Below are 22,890 nucleotides of genomic sequence, written 5' to 3'. Positions count from 1 at the left end.
ATGGGACGTAATTACCTACTTCTTTTGAAAACAAGCCGATCATCAGCCTTGTGTTACGAACGACTAGCATAGTAAACCTGTGTGCAGTCCATTTTCAGTAGGCAACTGACCCCGACTTAATAATTATGTCTTTCAAGAAATCATAATTTTGATTCTAAAAAGCTGCATGTTGGCTGAAAGCAGTTATTGAAAATAAAGTAAGAAATCAATCAGAGAGATGTGTATCTTTTGAAGTAGTGGTGATCCACAGCCATGTTATGCTTGTGATACAGCAACCTACAGTGTAACAAGGTACACAAAAGACAACATCAACTAATTAAAACACATTCTAATCAATTGTTTCTCACTAAAACGACCTAAAGCCGATATGATCAGATGAAGGCTCAGTGAGCTCTCATATGTTTAGGAGGATATGGGGGACCTGAAAATAAGTAGTCTTGGATTGAAAAGAAGGTAAGCAGAAGATGAAATATGATCCACTTTGAAAAGGTCGGTATTACACTTATTAAGCTCTTCAACAGCGGCCTTGGAACAACAATTAGCATGTATGCGTAAATAAACCACATATATTTTGAACTCAACTGCAACAAACGATAGTTTATCAACATTTAAACCGACAGTACAGGCGAGGCTTATCTAAATGAATAGAGAGAGGCCAACGATGGGTTCAGTGGCTAACAGAGAGTTAAAGAAAACATGCTGATAACTCTGTCACCTTGTGTAAACGGAGCTGCTTCAGCAACCTTCATCACTGCCTAGCTGCATTTCCATTAGGAATGACATCCTTCGATTTAAAATAAATAAATAAAACGTCCTTCCTTTCCCAAGGACAATACTTACCTATGCGCAATGTCAAATGACTTGTCGAAGACCATTTAAAAAAAGGAACATCAGACACATGATGTAGGACAAGATGTCCGTTGATAGGAATATTGGGGCTAGGGGCGATTTAGTTGTGTTTTGATAGATAGATTATCTATTTCTCGGTTTTCGTACAGCCCTTTTTGGCCAGGATTTATGTGTACCCCACGCTTCTTTGTTACCCTGAAAGAATAGTGTGTCACACTAGTGCTCCATTTGTGCCTGCAAGGGTGTATTCTGTCTGTCTGGAGCCACTGCAGCAGCAGCGTTGTCATGAGTCTGAAACAATCCGGGACACAAGACAGATGTTTCATAGATAGCTGCCGCAAGCCCGCCCTCTGCTGGAATCAAGAAGTAGTGGCCGCTGCATTTCATAAGCATCCGTAAAGGTTATTACAAGTACACGCATCTCTATTGAAGACAAAACCTTAAGGGAGAAATTATTTTAGATATAAAATATATATTTCAAATAATACCCCAAAAAGTAAATAAAGTGAAAAGGCACGTCACTGAAACGTAGTTAGTTTCCCATGCTGACTTGGGCGTCCTCCCTAGCCCAGTAACTGCGTTTTATCAGGGCATTCTACGAAGAGCAACATATTCTTCACATAGACCCGTTTGTCTGTAATGCAAGGTAAACAACAACAACAACAACAACAACAACAACAACAACAACAACAACAACAATGTTGCTGTTATTGACAGTGGGAGGTAAACGTTTTTTTTGTGTACACTTCTGAGGTAGCTAGCAGAAGGGAATAATAGCTAATAGTGTGGTGCATTTCGCCACCACCAGTGCGGCATCTGTCTCTTGTTTCAAACTCACCTTTACTTTTACGCTTCAGATGCCAGCTGTCACGGTGAAGGACGTCAACCAGCAGGACTTCGTGAAGGCATTGTCGGCTTTCCTTAAAAAGTAAGTGGTTTCGTGCTGCTCATCTGTATTTGGGCATTTTGTTGGCCACATGGAGAGACACCTGTCAATCATGTCTCTTCGAATGAAGTCATGTGATTGGACAACACAGGTATGCGTCGTAACCACATGGTTTAACAATGTTAATTACATTTGTATTACAATCAAACGAACTTACCAACTTGCTAAACGAACATGTTTTACTGCTTTTTTTTTTTGCTTTTTTTGCTTTTTGTCAGGTCTGGTAAACTGAAGGTCCCTGAATGGGTGGACACAGTGAAACTGGCAAGTCATAAAGAGCTGGCTCCCTGTGATGACAACTGGTTCTACACCAGAGTCGGTGAGTTGGATGGCCATCATGAGCAGGGCCACATTTCTAATGATGGGCTGTGTTTAATGGACTGTGTTGGTCCACCTAGGCCATTTCTTAGGGTGACACCATTTTCTTGTGTTGTACGCACACTTATTTCACTAGGCTATATCCCACATAGCCGATTCCATTGTCATCAGATTCATCCAATAGACCAGTCCAATAGCCACACACTGGTTCTAAATGCAAATGGGATGTCACAAGGTGACATCATGTGTTCCCCTTATCATCCTACATAGCGTTCACTATGTAGGATATAGGGAATGAAGGAACTGTGAAGGAAGTGTCCAATTCAAACATAGCCATGGTCTCACTTGCCTCACTTTACTTTACATCTACAAATGATTCTTTAACTTCGGAATTCAATTAAACGGATCATTGAAAAGCAAAACTGTGCAACTGATTGATCATAATCATAATTATCATAATAATAATGATAATCAAATATGTTCAGAGGTGAACCCGGGTAAATGCAGAGGTTTTCTCTCTACGTTTCACCAAACATCAGCCTCCACGGCGCAACACCTGTATCTGAGGGGTGGGGTGGGGGTGGGCGCTATGATCAAGGTCTACGGTGGACGGCAGAGGAACGGCGTGTGCCCCGCCCACTTCAGCGTGGGCTCCAGGAACGTGGCCCGGAAGGTCCTGCAGGCGTTGGAGGCCCTCAAGATGGCGGAGAAGGACCCCAATGGGTGAGACTGCCCCTCAGTTTTTGATGAAAACCGTTTCCTTCATTATTATTGGGATTTTTAAACTCATATTTAATTCTAGCTTATTGGGTTATAATTGGATTGAGAGATGTTGACATCACTGTTTTTGCATTGATAGTGGTGTTGAAAAAAAATGTAAAGTGGCTCTGGCTAGAGTTGCAGTGTAAAATAATCTTAACAATAAGATTACAATACCAAGAAGAGACTGAATGTCCACTTTTTAAGAAAAGTGAACATTTAAAATGTATTATTTTTGCTATCTATGAAGGAGAGAAACCCTTTTACCCACTCCCCATCCTGTGTTGCTGCCCTACATGCCAGTATGCATAAAGGGCAATAAGATACGATGAGACTCCCCATAAAGGCAGGATATGCAGTTAAAAACAAGTGCATAATGTTCATATAATCACATGATCTTTAGTTCATTGTGATACATTCTTTTTTTACCCCAATGCAAGAATGTGTGGATTTTTCGGGGACATGCTGTGCCTACATAGCTTGATAGAAACAACAATGTGGACTTTCTTATTTACTTGAAAAAATATTTGCTTGCACTTAGTATTTAGTGATAACTGCATTTTCCCCCCGAATGCATGTTTTGTGTCAATTGTAATGTTCCAAGGCCATGATGTGTCTATTTGGCTTTACAAAACCACATTGGACTTTTTTTATTCAACATTATTGCTAAATATGTGTTTGTGCTCACAGCGGCCGGAGACTAACACCTCAAGGCCAGCGAGATCTCGATAGGATTGCTGGTCAGGTGGGTGGTTTTGTGTTTGAGAAGAATTCACGAAAAACACAAAATAATAGGATTATTATGTCACCATAAAGCTTTTTCCGCTTTTCTCTATGTATCTGTCCGTCAACTTCACCACCCATGAATCAACTCTCTTTTATCTCTCTCTCTGTCTCTCTCTATCTCCCTCTCCCTTTCTCTCTTCCCCTCTCTCTCTCCCTTCCCCTCTCTCTCTTTGTTGCTCGCTTTGTATATCAAAGGTTGCTTCAGCGAATAAGAAACAGTGATGTTCCTGAAGGCAACAAGAAGAGCATGCTAACATCATAGCCAAGTTAATTGCTTGAATGCATTCCTGCCTGTGCACTTGACTTTTAGACGCCTCTAGAAAACACTCACTCAGGTTGAGGTTCCATGTTGGGATTAAATATTACTTGCATGAAGGCCGGAAATTCTTCTGCCGGTGAGTGGTTTTAATATAAAGAAATTGGTGGGGAAAGATCTGCCCTTGACTTCGAAAAGAAATTCTGAACACTGAGGACATAAGGTCAATGTTATCCTGTATGCTCGGCGTGTTGAAAGGACAATGAATAACGCACGTTGTACATTCCAATAAAAAAAAAAAAGAAACACCGAAAAACCGGAGCTTAAATGCCACTCACTTTAATCATGCATTCCCGAACCCTGCTTTTTAGCCTTCACAGCAAGGGCTTGTAACTACAAGGGTGCACGCTACCCATGCTGTCCACAATATTGTGTTAATTGAAAAATAATACATTGAAAAGTAAATAAACAGTTTGGTTTATGCACCCAAGCACGTTGACAAAATGGGTCCCGTAGACATGTATAGGTGAGAGTGTGTACACACTCCTGTGTGCGCGCAGTCGACGCTTAGTTGCTGCTCATCACACTACTGATCCAGCCGTTGTAGCGGCACACACGGGCGTAGACACTGGGATGGTCTCTCATGGCACAGTCGTATCCCCAGGAGACCACTCCCTGCAGCTGACCGCTGCACACCAGAGGTCCGCCGGAGTCGCCCTACACCCGACGGGGGAGGGAGGGGGGGGGGGACCAGAATGAGACGATTTAGGGATAAATAAACCTGGATGGATTGTCTCATGGATTGACGGTTTATTTTGGTTACTGAAAATGTTGTTTTAATGGAGTAAAGAGTGATTGTAGATAAGTGACATAGTGCAGGTTTAAGTCTCAGCCATCGACACCAGGCGATCTTGGGGCTCGCTTGCTCACCTGGCAGCTGCTGGCTCCTCCTTGCATGAACCCAGAGCAGAGCATGTTCTGGGTGAACAGGTGGGGGTAGGCGTTCTGGCAGATTCTGTCATCAATCATTGGCTGTCTCAGACACTGCAGTCTATCAGGGAAGTTGTCTGCAGGTTGCAGGGGAAACAAAGGAAAGGGTAAGGAAAACCGCAAACTTTGTGACCGAAATGCAGCTCATTCAGGGAAAAATGTGTTGAATAAAAAAAATCGAATCTGCAAACTAAAGACAAAACAGACATGCATAAAAATGTGTTTCCCATTTTTATGGGATATAATTTATAGAGAGAAGGAATTATCTCTATATCTATTATCGAATCAAATTGATTATTCCAACCGTAGGCTTACTTATCTCACAAGTAGTATCCTACACTCTTAACACGTTTAATATTTTTACACTGAAATACACAATGGTTTTCAACAGTATATATATGGGTGTGTTGTTAACCCCTTCTTGGAGGATTTCAGCTTGAATTAGGATACATCAAAATATAAATTAAAAAAACATATAACTCATGTAATTGCACACATTACACCTCGTTATTTATATGGATATTCTAATGCATAGGCTTGCAACTTTTCAATTATTAAATATAAGCATACCTCCAGGGGCGGCCATGTTTCCCCAGCCGGACACAAGGCAATTCTCGTCAGCCACGGGGCAGCGGGAGGGCAGCGCCACCGTCTGGACGTAGCTGTTGAGCGTTGCGGGTCGGTTGAGCTTGATGAGCATGATGTCGTTGTCCAGGGTGTTGCTGTTGTACTGCGGGTTCCTGATCACCCTGGCCGAGTCCATCCACTGCTCAGTGCCCTCGTTCACGGCGAGGTCGTGCTCGCCAAGGCGCACCTGGATGCGACTGGCGGCAGAAAGACGACAAGGGATGAAAGGTGGAGAAATTAGTAAAAACCGATCTTGGTAACGTACCTGTTGCGGGCAGGATATTCTAGCGTTTTTTTTATTTTTATTTATAACAATTACATTTTTGGTTCGCCCAGACGGAAAAGCCGCTCAGGGCATCCCTGAGCGGCGCAACCACAGATTATTGATTTATTTTTTTGCGTAAAGAACAACCTCTTTCGTATTAAAGCGCCCGTTGCATATCCGTGAACAGAAAGTGGGCAGAGATTTTCATAGGACATTAAAAAAAAAAAAAAGTTCCCATTGCTGCGGTGAACTTACGACTTGTAGCAATGAGCCGCAGACACAACCCACTGGCTGGAGATGAGGGATCCACCACAGAAGTGATACCCGACGTTCAGCGAGGCTTGGTAGGGCACGGAGTGTCTGGGGCACTCGTACCCTCCAACGATCCTTTCATCGTCCCCAGCCACTAGCAGACGATTGTGAGATGTTTAGTGCAGGCGTACATAAGTAAACAATGTGGAAATAAAGGTGAAGGTAAACAAGAATATGTTAAGAAGTCGTTTTGTCTCTTACGTGCTGCTCCAAGTAAAGCGAGGAAAACCAGGGCCTTCATGGTGACTTGGTGAATCAATGACCGCCTTAACATTAACTTTATATATACACATGACATGTACGGCTTCAGACCATGGTCTGCCTACATTACTATGGGAAACGATCATATGGTGGGAGATAGGTGGCCTTGGCCGATAAACTAAAAGGATAACGCCGCCAGCCCGTGTAATAGAAGCAGAGGGGGATGATAAATAGTGCACAGTAACTGATCATAAGATTGTACAGTTGACATCGGCGTCATGTTCCTCATCTCATTGGCGGAGAAATCATTACTCTTATACAACGCAACTTTCTTTAAATTAACAGCCATAGGTTGGCTGTTTGGTTCGGTACTGTATGCTAACATTTTAAACTACGATGGAACACATGGCAGATAAATGCCATAGCTGGTGTCTGGTTATAGGTTTTTTTTTTATCTTTGAAATGTATGACTACCTTATGGCATTGTTCTTGGCAGGGAGGGCATTTAATACATGAATGCTAAAATACTGATATATGTAATTGAAACCCGTCTTCCATAGAGCAGGTCTTAACTCAGACATATCAAATATTCAGCATGTGCCTCCACTTAGATTTCAGTTTGAACTATTAAGAGCCAAAGGGTTAATCTTTATCACAGCACTTTTAGGAAATTATCTAAAAGGAGTAATACAAAACATAACATACAATATGTGGTGCGCACTTATTTAGAAAGTAAGTAAAATGCTGCCTTCTTGGATAACTGCATGAATGCATTTGCTCTCAATTAATTTAAAACACATTTGTGCTGCAGGAATAAGAATTGATCAACTAAAATCAAAAGTCTGCCATTCATTAGGCTGTACGGTTTACATATCAGCATGATGGAAATGCGAATGCTCACCTGCTGTTCCAAGGACATGTAGAACCGTGACAATAAACATATGGAAGCAAGTGTCAACACTTTGTAACTTGTCAAGATTTTTTATTGGGCAAAAACATTATAAATAAAAACATGTAGAAAATGTGAAACAGAGTTAGAAATTTTGTATACAATTATGTACAAGGCGGAGCGGACTGAGAGACAAAATGGTGGCAAATCAAAAAGCATGACATACGTTGCAAACTGATGTAAACGGAAAACAAAAATAAGACATAAATACACACATGTACTTCGTTGAGTGCTCATGGGACTGTGCCAAACCTGCAATAAAAACATTAAAACTGAGTGACCCACTGGCTGCTTTTCCACCAATCAGCAAATGGAAAAAACGTTGCGCGTTCAGACCACACAAATTAACCTGACATAAAACACATATTCGATAGAAACGCAGTTTTGTCACTTAAACTGCTCCAGACAAGACCAATAGCATTCATCAATATATTTGCTGACCAGGTTAGATGTATACAGATGTATACAAATCATGAAGACACATCCTTCATCCTGCCCCTAAAATGAACACATTGAGTGCAATGTTTTAAATGACGAACCTGCTGCCAGTGGGCGGTGTCTATGAGGTAGAACACTCTACAATAAGGGTCCGAGACGCGGTGTGGTGGGACTGAGGCTTGATGAACACGGGGCAAGTGACACCGGAGATGTACATAGGTAATAATCACATCTACTTGGAGGAAAGAGGGCTCTTCAGTAGCAAGTACAAAGATAATAGTTGATAACACATTTATTGTAAGCATGTTGAATATTGGTTAACCCTTGTTCTAATATACAAAAGAAGACATGACTGAGGGAGCAGTTTCATCACTATTTTAGATTTCTAACGAACCCTCCTCCATAAACCTAGACAGCACCAAAAGAAATATGGGGAAAACAATTCCAGGATTAAATGCAAAAGAAACTAGTAAGAAACAAGATCATTTTGGTCACAGAAGCTCTGTTGTACACATAGAAACATCCCAACAGTGACTAAAAGGGAGATGCGGGGGGGGGTTGGATATTTAAAAATCAACCTTGTACTACATATGGGCAAAAGAATAAAAACAGCAAATCACCACCACCTTTGTAACGGTAAAAGAAAAAAAATATGTGCAGCTCTCCGTTCGCAAGAGTTGTGTTTTCGGGACTGTTAAAACTTAAACATCGCCACTCTGAAAACGGGTTTATCTCCCATTTCACCCCCAACCCAAAGCTCCTTCCCGTCTGCTATGTACAGCCATGCTAGCAGTGGACATGGGGGGAGGGGGGTAAGGTGCCGAGGACTCCTCTCGTCCTCCTCGTGTATCCAACACGCGTTCTCTGGCCTCCCTCTTGGGACAACGGAGCAGTACTGAGAAAATGACCCTGCGGACGGGACCGCCCACGGACCTGTGGCCACACCCACGGCCCTGTGGCCACGCCCACGGCCCTGTGGCCACGCCCACGGCCCTGTGGCCACGCCCACGGCCCTGTGGCCACGCCCACGGCCCTGTGGCCACGCCCACGGCCCTGCGGCCACGCCCACGGCCCTGCGGCCACGCCCACTGCCCTGCGGCCACGCCCACTGCCGCGGGCCTCTCTCCACGGTTATCTCCTCAATGCCAGCCGGGCGCCTGTTTGCGTTTCCCAGGGACAGGGCCTTGATTCAGGGCACGCTGCGTTGCGTTTAAACAGAACCACATCTGGGCGTCATCGAATAAACAGCAACAGTCGGGACGATTGGGTCCTTGTGATCGATCTCTCTCCCGCCACATCCTCACAGCCGAGAACTCGGAGAGTACAGAAGGGTTAGAAAAACATCCCCGAAAGAAACGTCTGAGACCGAGCTCCTTGGCAGAACAGGCCCGTTCTGTCCACCAGCGCGTTGTTCTGTTAACGCGAGGGTCGGTGACCCCACAGCGGTGTGCCTACGCGCCCCCCTGAGGTCTTACCTTTGAAATTCAAGTACTAACAGCAAGATTGCCAACTTGTTTGTGCATGTGTGTGTGAGTGTGAGAGAGGAGAGAGGACAGGACGCCGGTACCCCCTAGTTGAGGAAGCGACGGCAGCGGCGGGTGGAGCAGTTGCAGTGCAGCTTGCTGTTCTCGTCCTCGATGGGGAACTTGTAGTCGTAGGTGAGCTCCTCTCCGCGGTAGATCTTCCTCAACGCCAGGATGACGATGTGCTTGTGGCCGTCCACGTTGATGACGCGCGAGTGGCAGTTGGGTTCGCACGAGTGGTTGATGAAGCGCGCCGCGTTGCCGTGCATGGTGGCGTCCACCACGTCGAAGTCGTCGATGCGGAACATGTAGCAGCCGATGCCCTGCGGGAGGCGAGACACACGGGGCGTTACGAGGGCCGTTGATGACGGGACTTTGTCGGGCCCCCCCGCACCAACCCCCGAGGGGGAATTAGTTGTGCAGAGGCACAGGGTGGGCAATCAAAAGCGTGTCCATACCAAACACAGCCCGTTTGTGACGCGACAGACACAGACAAAGAGAGGGCAGGAGAGATCAACTATCCATAACACAATCCCACAGTTTACACAATTGAGGATGTTGACTAAAATGACATGCATCTTATGGAGCCTACAGAGGTATATGGTATAGGGCAGGGGTCAGCAACCTTTTCAACATGCAGTCCCAGTTTGACATTTTCTCGTTAATGGGTGTGCCTTAAGCAACAATATATAAAAAATTAAGCTGAATTATGACACAGCGACCAAAAACATATGTGTTTTTTTTTTATTTATTTTTTTTTATTTTAAGTGTGCCAATGATTATGCTGCCCCGTGCCAGTGGTGGCACGCGTGCCTAGGATTGCCGACCCCTGGTATAGGGGATAATGACAGCCGTTGGTTTTTGGCGTCACATAGACTTGGAGCTGCATCATAAAATAACCAGTCAGGCAAAACAAAGCATGTGAAGAAGGTCACCCGAGTGTTTTCTGACTGCTGTCTGGTTCGGACCAGGACTCGCTGTAGACTGTACTCTCAAGGCAAACGGTTCAAAACGTGTCTATCTGCATGGCAAGTCAATTGAGGGCTACCCCCGGGGAGACTGTTGTGGTGGAGCAGAGATCCCACCATCACACTTCACGTGTATCTCTGTCCTGTTAACGGCCTTACAACAACAACACAACAATCCAGTTTCTCAACAAACCCCAGCCGATATACAAAACGTACATATCGTATACACTTTTTTTTGCCATTGCAATATAGATTACCTGGCGTTACTATACCATATAAAACGTGAATTTATTAACCCCGGGAGAGGGTGAGTCGAGATATTCCCGAGGAGCCCTTGGCTGACCTTGCTGTCGTAGTATTTCTCCCTCTTGTCGGTCAGCACGGCTCGGATGACGTTGCCGGCGTACTCGATCACCATCTCCCCCGCCTCGAGGTTCCTCTTGCAGAACAGGCCGCGGCCGTGGATCTCAGACCTAGGTCCAGAGCACAGGACGGTTAGCCAGGAACCACACCGCGAGTATGAGGATTAGCCTCAGTGTTGGTGTTAGTAGTCGTCGGGTGGGTTAGGCGGTCAGTCACCTGTAAACCCCCACGGCCTCCTTGGAGGTTCTCTCCAGGTGTCTGAAGCGCATGGCCATGGGAAGCTCTGTGCTGGTGGCGCGTCTGTTGGGAGGGAGCCCCAAAGCAATCACGCATGAACGGATGAATAGTACACACGTTGACGCCAAGCATTACACAGACGGGTCGCAGAAAGTGCAGCGAGTCGACGCACACACACATCGGATCCCATTTGCACATTCCGCCTTTAATAATTCTTCGCCTGAGTGAAAGGGGCGGACGCACACGACCCGATGGCACGCTCAAGGTGAGCTCACCTGGACGATTTGAGCGGGAAGTCGTCGTCCTCTTCGTCACAGGGGGCCACCATGTCGGGCGGCTGCCGGTGCTGCGACGCCAGGAAGTTGAACATGTCGAAGGTCGACTTCCTGTGAGGAGAGGAGCGCGAGGAGAGCAGAGGGGAGTTGGGGAGATGCGTCAGGGTCACCTCGGGAAGGGCTACGTTCAGTGCTAAGCTTGGGATAACGTCTTAACCAACGATAAAACATTTCATAGAGAGTTAAACACTTGAATTGTGTGTGTATTTGCCCGTGCGTGTGTCAGTATTCGCACGCCCATGCGTGCACATTACCGCAAAACACCGACCCAAGCATTGACAAATACGCGCGTCTTGGCGTGTGTGCGGTTCGCCCCGTACCGTGTGTACACCTCGGCGCGGGCGCAGCCGCTGGGGTTGAGCGGCAGCTCCACCTCGGCGGCGTCGCAGCGGTGGAAGCGGAAGCGGTGGCGCCGGCAGCTGCCCGCGCCCTCCAGCTGCTCCAGCAGGAAGATGGTGGCGTCGTGCAGCACGCCCAGCATGCGCTGGCCGCTCGCCACGCCCAGCGGCAGCTGCCGCAGGTGGAAGCCGGCCCGCGCCTCCAGCACGCCGTCCGTCACCGCGCGCCACGCCACTGAGGGAGGAGGGACACACGGGGATCAACGCTTGGTGCGTGTACAATGTTGCGTACATGACAAGACGTGCACGGCGGCGACGCTGACCGAGGTTCGATCGATGAGGATAAGCGTGTGATTTAGTAGTTTGCCCAAACAGGGGGTTTGAGTTTGGCACGTTGGTGGAGGGGAAGAGATAAACCACATAGCACTTGCTGCCGTTCAGCCGGATGGCTGTGAGGAGCACCCACTCAGCACCCACTCTCATCACACCTTGTGAAGAGATAGCCGTGTATGAGTGTTGTCTCACAAGTCTTCTCTGTATGATCCCAGCCCAGCGGCGTGCCGGGGTATGGGGATGTTAAATGGTTGCTACTAGGGGTGTGCACGGGTACACGTGTAACCGGTTAGTAAATCATAACCGTTGTTTCAATGGGAATCGCGACGGTCCATATTTTCAACATAAAGTTTACATATTTATAATTCGAAATTCGTCCCAGCCTTTACACCACAAATACTCTAGGGCCTGTAGCATATAACCGCATTTTCTGATTACAGTTTAATGAAACAGTAAGCTGACAACATCCTAATCAACACCGCAACTGCAAATGAACCACACGGAGATAACCATGGCAACCGGTCAACAAATTTTCTTTTTGCGATCATTCTGCTCGCGCATCCACCGTGTTGATAAACAAATAATCCCCCTATAGCGCGACTGCGGTCCACTTTAAAAATAAATAAAAAAATCATTAAAGGCACCCAGTGCAACTTTATGTAAACATTCAATGAAAAATAAACATTCAATTTCTAGTCTTTTTTACACGTAGTAAGTTTCAATAACTCCATACCATTACCATTACACATCAACATTCAAGGAGCAAAGATGAGACGTCGTTGTGTGGTGAGAACTGATAGAAAATCGTAAACAACAACAATCGCCGGTGGGGAGAAGCCATTTTTCCATTGACTGGAAGCCTGCTTTATTTATTGTAGGTTACAAAAAATAAAGAAAATGGCGGCATTGTTGTTGTTATCGATTTTGTATCAGTTCTCACCACACAACGACGTCTCATCTTTGCTGCTTGAATGTCGGTATGTAATGGTATGGAGTTATTGAAACTTACTACGTGTAAAAAAGACTAGAAATTGAATGTTTATTTTTAAGCCTCGAAAGTTGCACTGGGTGCCTTTAATTAATAAAAAAAACGGTTAACCGTGTACACGAATAAAAAGGGGTTGTGTAACCGTTTACAATTTTTTGTAACCGTTCACACCCCTAGTTGCTACGTTAACAGCTTGCCGTTGTGTGTAACATGCACCAAGGTCTCGCGCTGACGTTCAAAGCATGAACATGAGGAGAAGCTGGCCGTCGTACCCTCTATGCTGTCGGCCTTGACGCTGAAGCCGTCATCGCTGGTGATCTCGAAGCGCAGGTGGGGCTGGTTCATGTACTTCCTGTTGTCCTGTTTGGGAGGCGGGCCCTCCTCTTCGGAGCTGAATCCTGAGGATGAAGGTTTTGTCAATGTATATTTTCTTCCAAACACATCAGGAGAAACACACTGTTTATAGTGGTGGATGATAAATCAACATTTAAAATCAATAGGAATAAAATCAGCCAAGTTAGCAGGGATATATATTTTTCATAGAAATTAAATAGATATTTTCCGTACATTATTGACAGTATCAGATGCTGAATCAGCCCCATGGGTTTAGACAGATTACAATAGGTTACGGCAGTGCGTGATGATGGACAGGCCTTTTCTGTCCGTGATAGTTTTCCAAAATGGACACAAGAATCTGCATTATATGCTTCTATGTGCGTTACACCCACAACAGAGCTGCCCTGGCCAGTTCTTAGACCTGTTTTACAGTTAAGAGCTAGCAGGAAATACTTCTTAACAGTTATATGTTATATCCTTTATGAAACTTGAGACGTATCCGGTTTAAGTTCATTTCAGTTAGGCTATTGGGTACTTTGTAATTTGCCTATGGTATAAATATTGACCACACAATGGCTCTTGTAGTGTTGCTGCCCGATGGGTTAGCTCTACACAGTTCAACATACTGCGACTCGTTCTCAGTGAGATTGCGTCATTAGAACCCTGCATCGGATCAGGGTTTTTACTTTTTGCTTGCATTATCGATTTTTTTTTTCCATGGATCGGCCAAGATTTCGCAATAGGTTCACCACGATCAGAGAGTGGTGCTGACTCACTCCGGGAACACACCAACAGGCTGTACCATCTGAAGTCATATCACCCACTAGCCTTCTGAGTCAGAATCTGAGCCACCATGATAGTTTAAGCAAACCGGCAAAACCACCACTGGTGGATCATCATGCAACTGCTGACTATTTTTCTAGCTTTGGCCCTCTTGGCCCTGTGCCTGTTATCTGCGCACATTTTGTCCGCTTATTTTCTTACATGGACTGATAATATAATTAAACCTGAACATTTACCAATTTGTCCTGCTTTTTGTTTTTAGAGTAGGTGTCTCGGTCTTTCCGACAGGTTTGTAGGTACAGACATCGGTTGTGATGCACATGGGCGTTCTCATCAGCCTTTCTAGTGTTGATTTATTAAATGACTACCGTGTTCATAATTATCGGGGCGACTGATACGAATAAGTATATCGTGAGACAGACTGCGTCCAGCCCTATCGGTGTGAACACGACTCATGGAACAGATGTGGGTCCATTCTGTTTGTATGAGGATACTAAAAAGCAAAAAGAGATCCAACTAAAGAGAATTCACAATCTAAACATTAAATTATATTTCTACAACTTTACTTGGGGAAATCACATTTCAACGTCCCCGTGGAGAACCAATCCCTCTGACTCAAAATAATAATTTTAGTTTCTCTCTTATTCTTGGCCATGGCTGCCAGCAGGAAGCAAACCAGCCACTGCCTTGTCACCAAGAGAGGGGGGTTGTCTAACGCTAACTACTCTTGAAGGTGGTGCCGGGTCTTGGTTCTCCTTTAAGGGGCGACGTCACCATGTGTCCGCTAATGGGAGACGAGGGGTTCTGGGGGAGAGGATCAGCCGACCTGAATTAGGGCCCCAGTCGGAGAGGTCTCCGTGGTGAGCGCAGACCCAGACGCTGGTCTTACCCTGAAGGTCCCCACCTCCACCAGCCCCACTACTCCTGCTGTGTTGGGCCCCGCCTGGCCCGCCGTCCGCCTGCTGGGACCTGGGTCACATGACGAGAGGTTACGTTACGTTAAGAGAACGGTAGGAGAATTAATGGAAACGGCAACAATGGTTCAACGGGATGTTACGTAGTATCGGCCTGTGGAGTAAGTATTGATGTTTCTGTTTGTGTTCCATTGATATACATTGCGCAATCGTCTTTTTCATTACTTTGGTCAACCCTGGCCGTGTCAATGTATTTATAAACACGCATTGGGTAATTTTACACAGAAAGTCATACTAAAATGTAATCATTTTTATTAATTGGATGGTCTATTGGCTATGTTTCACCAACCTGGCGTGTACTGCAGATTCTGGATCTGCGTTCTTTGGTTTTTCTGGCACCAGCTCCTTGTTCAGATCGAGAACATCCTTCAATGTAGGGGACTTCATTCTCACACCACTGGATCTGTGAGGAAGAGTGCAAGGCATTGTTGGTGTTTAGAAAACGGGAGGAGTACTCACAGGTAACAGTTCAAGGCTAAAATCATGCTGTAAACCAAACGGCCCCTTGTGTACAAAAAAAAAAGACTACTGGTGCCATCAATTCCAGCTTTTTGACCTGCATAAGGTTACCAGAGCATTTGGAAATAAGAGTCATGCACAACAGATGCTTGGATCAGCCCAGTTATTACATTGAAACGCAGACAAAGCCCGGAGTACCTAATCTTAGTATTTATCCTTTAATAATACCAATAGAAGAATGCTAAATACTGACAAAACTGTAATTCTAGCTATTCAGCTGTTTATCTGGCAGGTTATTGTGCAAACGATAACATTTAAACGTACCTTGCATACTAAGGGAGCATGTTTTTGCTTTTTGAATCACAACAAATGAATTAGGCGGTAGGAATTCCATCATGCACACAAGCCAACGCTATCATTTTCGGCAGATCTTTCATCTTTTTGTGTAGGTGGGATAAAGTGCAGTGTATTAAATGGCAAATAATTCTTCCAACCATCGGAGGCATGGTTATGCGAGTTAGGCACTTGAGTTGGATTTGCGTGCGCGTTAAAAGCCTTAAGTGCTCTGCTCTATTCTACCATTAAACACTAGGAAGCCCTTGACTCGCTCCAACCTCGCCAGGGCCTAGCCCACTTGAGATTAATGCACATCGGCATTAACACTTTTTCAAAATTGGTTTAGAAAATACCTTAAATCATAATTAGCCGTGTGTGTGTGTTTTACCAACAATGAGCTTTATGATAGAGCCCATGTATTTTGATTGAGCCCCCTTTCAGTTGGAGAGGTACAGCAGCCTTTACGTGAGGGAGCTACAGAGCAAACTGGACTGGAGAGCATTTGCCGATTTGCATATCAAGACCCCGGCAGCAGCTGTGTTCTGGTGGTCAGTGTGACACAGAGAGAGCGAGACTTGACAACAAGTTACCCCGAGGTAGGGGGGTGTGTGTGTGTGTGAGCGTGTGCGCGCGTGTATGTGTGTCTGTATGTGCGTGTACGTGCTTGTGCGCGTCCGTCCTGTCCCACCTGTTTTCCTGCGGACCGTCCAGGTCCCTGATGAAGTCCGTCCGACACCTCTTCCTCCCAGGCCGGTCCGACAGGGCGGCCAGCCTCTTGATGCCCGCCGGCGAGTGGTGCCACGGCGTGGCCTCCTTGACCCCGGCGGCGGCGGCGGCGGCGGGCTGGCCGGCCGGCTCAGCGTCCGGTGACCCCGCCTTCCCGGAGACGTGCAGGGCCCTGAACTGCGTGGGGGTGAGGATCCTGGGCATGGGCCGCCGGCCGGCCGCGAGCGCGGCGGGCTGGGGGTGCCCAGTGTGCCGCTGGTTGGCGATGGCCTGGCTGATGATGGCCTGCGCCGTGCCCGCCTGGATGCCGGGCGCCGGCGGCGAGGCCGAAGCGCCGGCCATCATGCGGTTGACGGGCAGGGTCCTCACGATGACCCGGCCGCTGTAGGCCGCCGGGTGCGGGGCCCCGAGGGCGGGGCGGGGGGCGGCGGCGGCGCCGGGGGCCGGGGGGGCCGGGTGGGCGGAGCCGGCGCGCGGCTTGACGATGACGCGGGGGACGGAGCGCTGCAGGGCGTTCCCGCCGTGCAGCATCTTGGCCACCTGGCTGATCCGGCCGTAAGCCGGCGAGTTCTGGTTGAGCGTCTGGTAGGTGTTGGAGCGGGGGTCCTTCAGCAGGATCTGCCCCTGGCGGTTGACCAGGAGGACCTGCGGGGCGGGGGGCACCGACGTGACCCAGTGGGACGCGCCGGCCTGCGCCGGGATCAGCAGCTGCTGCTGCGGCGCCCCGGGCTTGGAGGAGTCGAAGCGGATGGCGATGGTGCGCCCCCGCGGCGTGCCCGTCTGCATGGGCAGGCCGTTGATAACGATGGGGGAGGTGACCATGCGTGGCGCCGAGCTGACGGTGGGGGCGGGGGCGGGGGCGGCGGTGGCTGTGTGCAGGAAGCGGGAGGCGATGGGCAGCCTCAGCTCCGAGCCGTGCTGGGGAGCGCAGGGTTTGGGGAAGATGCGCTTGACCATCACCGGGGTCACGCTTTTGGGGACCACGGCGGGCTTGGGCGGGTTGGGCGGGTTGGGCGGCGGCGGCGGCGGCGGCGCCTCGTCCATGGAGTCCGTGGAGGACGTGCTGATGTCCATCACCAGGCCCGGTTTGTTGGCCAGCCGCACGATGGTGCCGTCGTCGGTGGATATGAAGTGACCGGTGGCCGGGTCCAGCTGGCCCTTCTCCCGCGCGGCCGACTCAGAGTCCAGGACCACCTCCTCGGCCAGCAGGTGGCTGTCGAGGGGGCCCGGCTCCGCGGCGAGCGGCGGCACCGCCGACGGGCTCGGCGCGGACCGCTCCGGGACCGCCGTACTTTTCTGCGGGGCGACGGGGACGGACTCCAGCCTCTGCAGAGCCACGGTCAGCTTCTTTGTGGGCGAGTCGGCGGGCCCCGGGGGCCCGTCGCCGCCTCCGTCTCCGTCTCCGCCCGGCGCCTCGCTCTCGTCGCTGTCGGAGCCCCCGTCTGCGCCGTCCAGCTGGGGGATGGTCTGGGGGCCGCCCGGACGCTCCCCCTCCTCGCTCGGCTCCCGGACCACCACCACGCGGGAAAACTTCAAGTAGGGGCTGCAGTCGACGACGTTGTCGTCGTCGTCGTCCGCCCCGCCCCCCTGCTCCTCCCGCCGAGCCTCCTCGCCTTGACCTTCGACCCCCGCCGCCTCCCCGCCGGCGCCGCCGTGCGGCCCGAGGTGCAGCGCCACGTCCTCGGTGAGCAGCGCCTCGTCAAACTCGATCTTGGCGTTGAGCATGGACGCCACGGCGACCTCCGTGTCGGCGTCGAACACGGTGTAGGGCAGCTCCTGGGCCATGAGCTGCGCCACCTCCTCCTCCAGGACGTCTGCGGCCAGGGCGACGCCGTTGGTGGTGGCCGCCCCCGCCTCCGCCTCCGAGGGCGCCATGAAGTCCTGGGGCACCTCGGCCGACACCGGCGTGGTGATGCGGAACAGCTGCCGGCCCTTTGGGGAGACGGTGGTGTTGGTGGCGGTGGGGGGGGTGGTGATGGTGGTGGCGCCTCCGCTCCTCCGGGGGGAGAAGCCGGAGGGCGAGGTGGGCGGGGTCGCCGCGCTGTGCCCCGGCCGCGACGGAGACGGCGGCGTGGACGGTGGGTCGTGGTGGGAGCGGAGGGGGGAGCCGAACAGCGGCGTCCTGGCGCCGGGGCCGGCCGAGCGGGGGGGCTCGCTCTCGGTGGGGGAGGAGCTGCAGCGGCTCCGCGACGAGAGGCGGCGGGGGCGACGGGTGTCGTCCAGGTCCCGCAGGGTCAGGATGGGGTGGGCCTTGGGAGGAGCGGACCCTGCAGGGGGGGAACGCCGAGGGGAGGGCACGTGTGAAAGAGAGGATCAGGGGAAGGCATTAGGGGTCTACCAGTCCACAGCGAGTGCGCTATTAACCCCCAAACGTATCCACAACGGCGCCCACTTTCACCCATGTTCTCAAACCAACTAACACTTTGTGCCATCTGTCCCGCCCTTTCCCCCCCCCCCTCAGTCTAACAACAAAGCACCTTCTAGAGAGGCCTGTGCTCGCCCCCCTCCCTGGATGACCGTGTTTACCTGGGGAGGGAAGCGGTCGCGAGGAGCCCCCGGCTGGTTTCCGTGCATGGGCGTAGCCGGGGACCCTGGGTCCAAGCGGCTTGGAGTTTGGAGACGAAGTGTTTAACTTGGCCTCCTTGGGTGAGGAGCTCAGCGGCTCGGGTGACTCTATCTCTGGAAGAGGGGAGGAGTATAAAGAGGAAGGTCAATGGGGGACATGCACTAAATCTTCTCGATTTACAAAGTCTACAGTCTATTCAAAGCTAGTCTCGCAAAGCCAGACCAAACTACAGCAAGGTCTGGAGCCACGCTACTTCGAGCCGTCTATCCGTGGGGAAACTGGGCGGGCCTGTTTTTATTTCTTTAAACCAATCACAATCGTCTAGGGCGGGGCTAAGCCCGGGAAGCAGCAGCGTTGTCCATGCAAAATAGAACATCTTTCTTCCTCAGCAAATGCTGTAAGCAAATGTTTTGCAGTTCTTTGCAATTTTCGACGGAAAGAGCCAAACATGCCAACTTTACAGCGCCGTCAAAGTCCTCTTCAAAACTCGCCATACTGCCTAGTTTCCGAGTTTGAGGGGGAGCACAATACGGGAACGCCAGCAACCGGAAGGGGAGGAGTCGCGGCCAAATCCGACGCTAGGCAATAGACGCTGTCCACTTCCGTTCAGCCAGACTAAGGCCCCGTTCACACGAAGCCGAAACGGGCGAAACCGTTACGGTTTCGATCTATCCGGTTTCGGAGTATCTCCGAAAGAAGAAGAGGCGAGCATGTGCATAAAGGCTGCCCTTATGCGCATGCTCGCATGTGATTTCTGAGACTCCGCGGGCTTAAGAGCCATTGGCTAGGAGGTCGAGGGGTGGGGCGATGACGTCATGGTTTGCGGTTTCAGGCGGTTTCAGGCGTACACACGAATCCAAAACGAAACCGGGTAGATTTGAAACCACCTCCGAGGGTGGTTTCAGAAGTTTGCGGTTTCGGTCAGCGGATTCGCCGGCTTCGTGTGTACGGAAGGCCGAACCGTACAAGACCTTTGCGGTTTCGCCATGAAATCGGCTTTGTGTGAACGGGGCCTAATTCAAAGCTAAAACAGAATCTCTGCCCTTTATTATCATTAATGAATGAACAGCATTGAGGAGATGCATGGATCTATAAACTGACGAGCGTGGTGTCACTCTGCAGTAGCTGCTATCATTGCTGTAACACGGGGGATTGGTTAGCCTAGCGATTGTTATACTTGCACTTGGTTCTATGAACATCCTTTCTGTACCGACAGCGATATATTGATGCACTTCTTACGACAAATTTACTTATTGTAAGTCGCTTTGGATAAAAGCGTCTGCTAAATGCCCTAAATGTAAATGTCTCAGCATACTTTTGCACTCTTGATTGTCGCCATTTCCAGTAACTCTCCATGAATAAACCAAAAGTTGTAGGCTCCTTTTACTGATTCACTACACAGATAAACGGACAAGGGACGCAAGGGAGAAAACCAGAGCCACAACATGTGTCCTATGCTTACCGAGCTGGTGACTGGGGCTGTGGATGATGGTCTGGTTCTCATCCTTGTCCCACCTGGGGTCGTGCTCCTGCCCTGGGAGAGGGGTGCTCACCTCCGTCACCCTGCACGTGTACTTGCAGCGCCTGCGCGGGTCCACGGTGCTCCAGTACAGCCGGGAACACCTTTCAGGAAGGAAATGACGGGATGAAATGAGGCCGGAGCGTGTGATGAGACAGGAGGAAGCAGGAAACGCATCAAAGACGTTCCGCGTTTTGAAGTGAGCGCGTTCAATCGTGTACGTGTGCTGGTTTGCCCCTCAATTGACTGCAATCTGCATTGAGGGAAATCAAAAAAGGTTGCCGTGAGTTTGTGCGCATCGACGGCGACTCATGACTTACTGATAGCCGGTGGGGTACAACATCTTCCCATTGGACGAAAGCTCGGATAATACGCCCAGTTTCTGGATCTGGAGAGAACCTGCAACGGACGACCAGGGCCAGGGGTCAAACAGTGACGGTTAACATGGGAACGTCTAAACACTGACACTCAAAGAGGTCATTGTAAGCCATTCCAAGTCTCACCTATGGTCATCCTGATGGACTCCGGCTCCAGGCCCATGAGGAACTTCCTCTTGAGCGCAATGCCGTCAAAGTCCACGTAGATACGCCTCGGAACTTCAAAGCCCATCCCAGAAACCATCTGGCAACGGAGAGGACAGCGGTGTGAGTCTCTGATCCCCACTCAAAACGATTCTTTGGGTGGATGGGGATGAGAGGTCAAGACCCAGAACACCGACCTTTTCCGTGACGAGGTCCCTGTGCTTGTAGCAGTACACCTTCCTGTCCAGCTGAAACATACAGTTCCGAGCCCGGGCACACATGAAGTGGAAGTTACTCTGGCAGCTGGACAGACAGCAGCCCACTGTGGCTCCTGACTGACTGCAGTGGTCACAACGCTGGTAAAAAACACACATAAGAAAAACGGTGAAAATATGTCCATGCGGTGGGATGTTCAAAATGTTAAGGAAATGGTAGTGTGACGAGAAGCCCCATTTTACAGTTTCCTTACCAGGTAGCGCCCCCTAGAGACGGCACTGTGCACCTGCAGGAGAGCGCTGTTGTCCTCGTACACCTCCGCAGACCATATGCAGCAGTTGACGTGCGCCCACTCGTTCTGCCCCAAGTACAGGAGGCGGCCCTCGGCCTGCGCGGACAGAGAACAGGAGCTACCATTTAATGGCGGCGTCATACTTCAAACACAACATTTAAATAACAGACCAAAATCGACCATTATGATCGTTCAGAGTTTAATAGAAGGCATGAAATGGCTTTTTGAGCGGGGGTGATTTTATATTATTGGTAGAAGGCAAAGCCAGCGACTTTGCCACCGGCAAAGTTGTCACCGGCGCCAAAACACCTTCAGCCGTAGAGGAAAATGCGCTTGTTCTGTTTGGATGGGAATAATGATTGCCGACTAGACACGGTGCAAGCTAGAGGAGGGGAGCTTACGCTTGGTAGCTCGTCTCCAAAGTGTTGACAAAGTACGCACTGCCGCTCATCCCTGCTTCTGGACGAGGACACATCCTTGGGCAAACCTGGAGGCAGGAATATGAACGGTGAGAGACTGCTGTGGCACAAACAATGCGACATCAACAAGATTAGTTTCTTGGCTGCTTGTCAGCCAAGAAAAATATATAATAATACTAGGGCTGTCAAGAAAAATATATAATAATACTAGGGCTGTCCCCTCAAAGTCGATGATTCAAATCATCAGTCGGGAAACCCCGCAGTCGACTCAGCGAATCTGAGTCGACTGCGGGGTTTCCCGCTGTCTTCCTTTATTTTATTTTTTTTTTCGTCAGTGAGTGGTGTGCATTAATAAAACTAAAAATAGAAAACATTAAAATGCACAGGAATAATGTTTTTTTTGATAATATTTATAATTATATATTTTAGAAGGACTGATGCGGCACGACGTGTGCTGAAATGGATACAAAATGAAACCAGAACGGTTGGTGCACGGACGGTGGTGGTTTTACTATAGCAAATATTACCATAACCTATAACCATGTCTCAGAAGACGTCAAAAGTGTGGCGACATTTCAAATATTTAAAGGACAACCGTAACAAAGTGAAATGCAAACTTTGTATGCAAGAATTTGCTTTTCATTCAACCACGTCTAACAAGTCAAACCACTTGAAACGGGTAAGTTGCAGCGGCAGTTGGTGCTGAAAAATAAATTGCAAACTGCGCGTACAGATGCCACCGCAGGCTTAATATTCACCATTTGCATCATAGCTCTAATGATAATAATAAAGAAGCTTTATTTAGACACTGTCCATGTAGCTGTGGTGATTGATTCATTGTAACTTTGTTTGCTAGACAGAATCTCGCAGAGGGAAGCGGCTGTCTTCCCTTACATTATTGCTACATTTTCTCAAGGAGCGCAGTCAGTGTGGCGACACAGCGCTGTGTATTCTTTCGGGCT

The 22,890-nt window shown here is 49.1% G+C and overlaps 3 protein-coding genes across 5 annotated transcripts in view; 1 reads left to right on the top strand and 2 right to left on the bottom strand.

The window, feature by feature from the left end:
- Positions 1–1,360: 1,360 nt before the first annotated feature.
- LOC132450774 (small ribosomal subunit protein eS19-like) lies at positions 1,361–4,266 on the top strand. 3 transcript variants are annotated; one of them, XM_060042877.1, is made up of 6 exons: positions 1,361–1,495; positions 1,707–1,777; positions 2,014–2,114; positions 2,653–2,836; positions 3,563–3,617; positions 3,854–4,266. In XM_060042877.1, exons 2-6 carry the CDS (start codon positions 1,707–1,709, stop codon positions 3,878–3,880), a joined length of 438 nt encoding a protein of 145 aa, XP_059898860.1. In that variant the 5' UTR covers positions 1,361–1,495; the 3' UTR covers positions 3,881–4,266. The 3 variants fall into 3 exon arrangements, with proteins under 3 accessions (XP_059898860.1, XP_059898858.1, XP_059898859.1); XM_060042875.1 differs by having other exon boundaries at positions 3,563–4,266; XM_060042876.1 differs by having other exon boundaries at positions 1,420–1,572; positions 3,563–4,266.
- LOC132450753 (trypsin-3-like) lies at positions 4,238–6,467 on the bottom strand. The gene is made up of 5 exons (XM_060042846.1): positions 6,310–6,467; positions 6,052–6,202; positions 5,475–5,728; positions 4,845–4,981; positions 4,238–4,631 (listed from the first exon to the last, which is right to left on the bottom strand). The coding sequence occupies exons 1-5, from the start codon at positions 6,404–6,406 to the stop codon at positions 4,482–4,484; spliced, it is 789 nt and encodes a 262-aa protein (XP_059898829.1). The 5' UTR covers positions 6,407–6,467; the 3' UTR covers positions 4,238–4,481.
- Positions 6,468–7,270: 803 nt separating this feature from the next.
- Positions 7,271–22,890, bottom strand: part of LOC132450698 (histone-lysine N-methyltransferase 2B-like) — a 35,182-nt gene continuing 19,562 nt past the window's right edge. The window contains exons 21-37 of the mRNA XM_060042721.1: positions 21,911–21,996; positions 21,471–21,605; positions 21,199–21,357; positions 20,984–21,101; positions 20,801–20,879; positions 20,424–20,584; positions 18,922–19,074; positions 16,358–18,662; positions 15,164–15,277; positions 14,727–14,869; positions 13,054–13,179; positions 11,443–11,695; positions 11,063–11,173; positions 10,767–10,850; positions 10,531–10,660; positions 8,700–9,542; positions 7,271–8,629 (exon numbers count right to left, since the gene is read on the bottom strand). Of these exons, the coding sequence (XP_059898704.1) occupies positions 9,267–9,542; positions 10,531–10,660; positions 10,767–10,850; positions 11,063–11,173; positions 11,443–11,695; positions 13,054–13,179; positions 14,727–14,869; positions 15,164–15,277; positions 16,358–18,662; positions 18,922–19,074; positions 20,424–20,584; positions 20,801–20,879; positions 20,984–21,101; positions 21,199–21,357; positions 21,471–21,605; positions 21,911–21,996 (4,433 nt within the window). The 3' untranslated portion in view covers positions 7,271–8,629; positions 8,700–9,266. The remainder of the gene's footprint in view (positions 8,630–8,699; positions 9,543–10,530; positions 10,661–10,766; positions 10,851–11,062; positions 11,174–11,442; positions 11,696–13,053; positions 13,180–14,726; positions 14,870–15,163; positions 15,278–16,357; positions 18,663–18,921; positions 19,075–20,423; positions 20,585–20,800; positions 20,880–20,983; positions 21,102–21,198; positions 21,358–21,470; positions 21,606–21,910; positions 21,997–22,890) is intronic.

The sequence above is a fragment of the Gadus macrocephalus genome, chromosome 22 (genome assembly GCF_031168955.1).
Source record: "Gadus macrocephalus chromosome 22, ASM3116895v1".
Classification (NCBI taxonomy): Eukaryota; Metazoa; Chordata; class Actinopteri; order Gadiformes; family Gadidae; genus Gadus; species Gadus macrocephalus.
The sequence above is the reverse complement of the archived record's forward strand: the minus strand, read 5'-3'. Positions and strand labels throughout refer to the sequence as shown.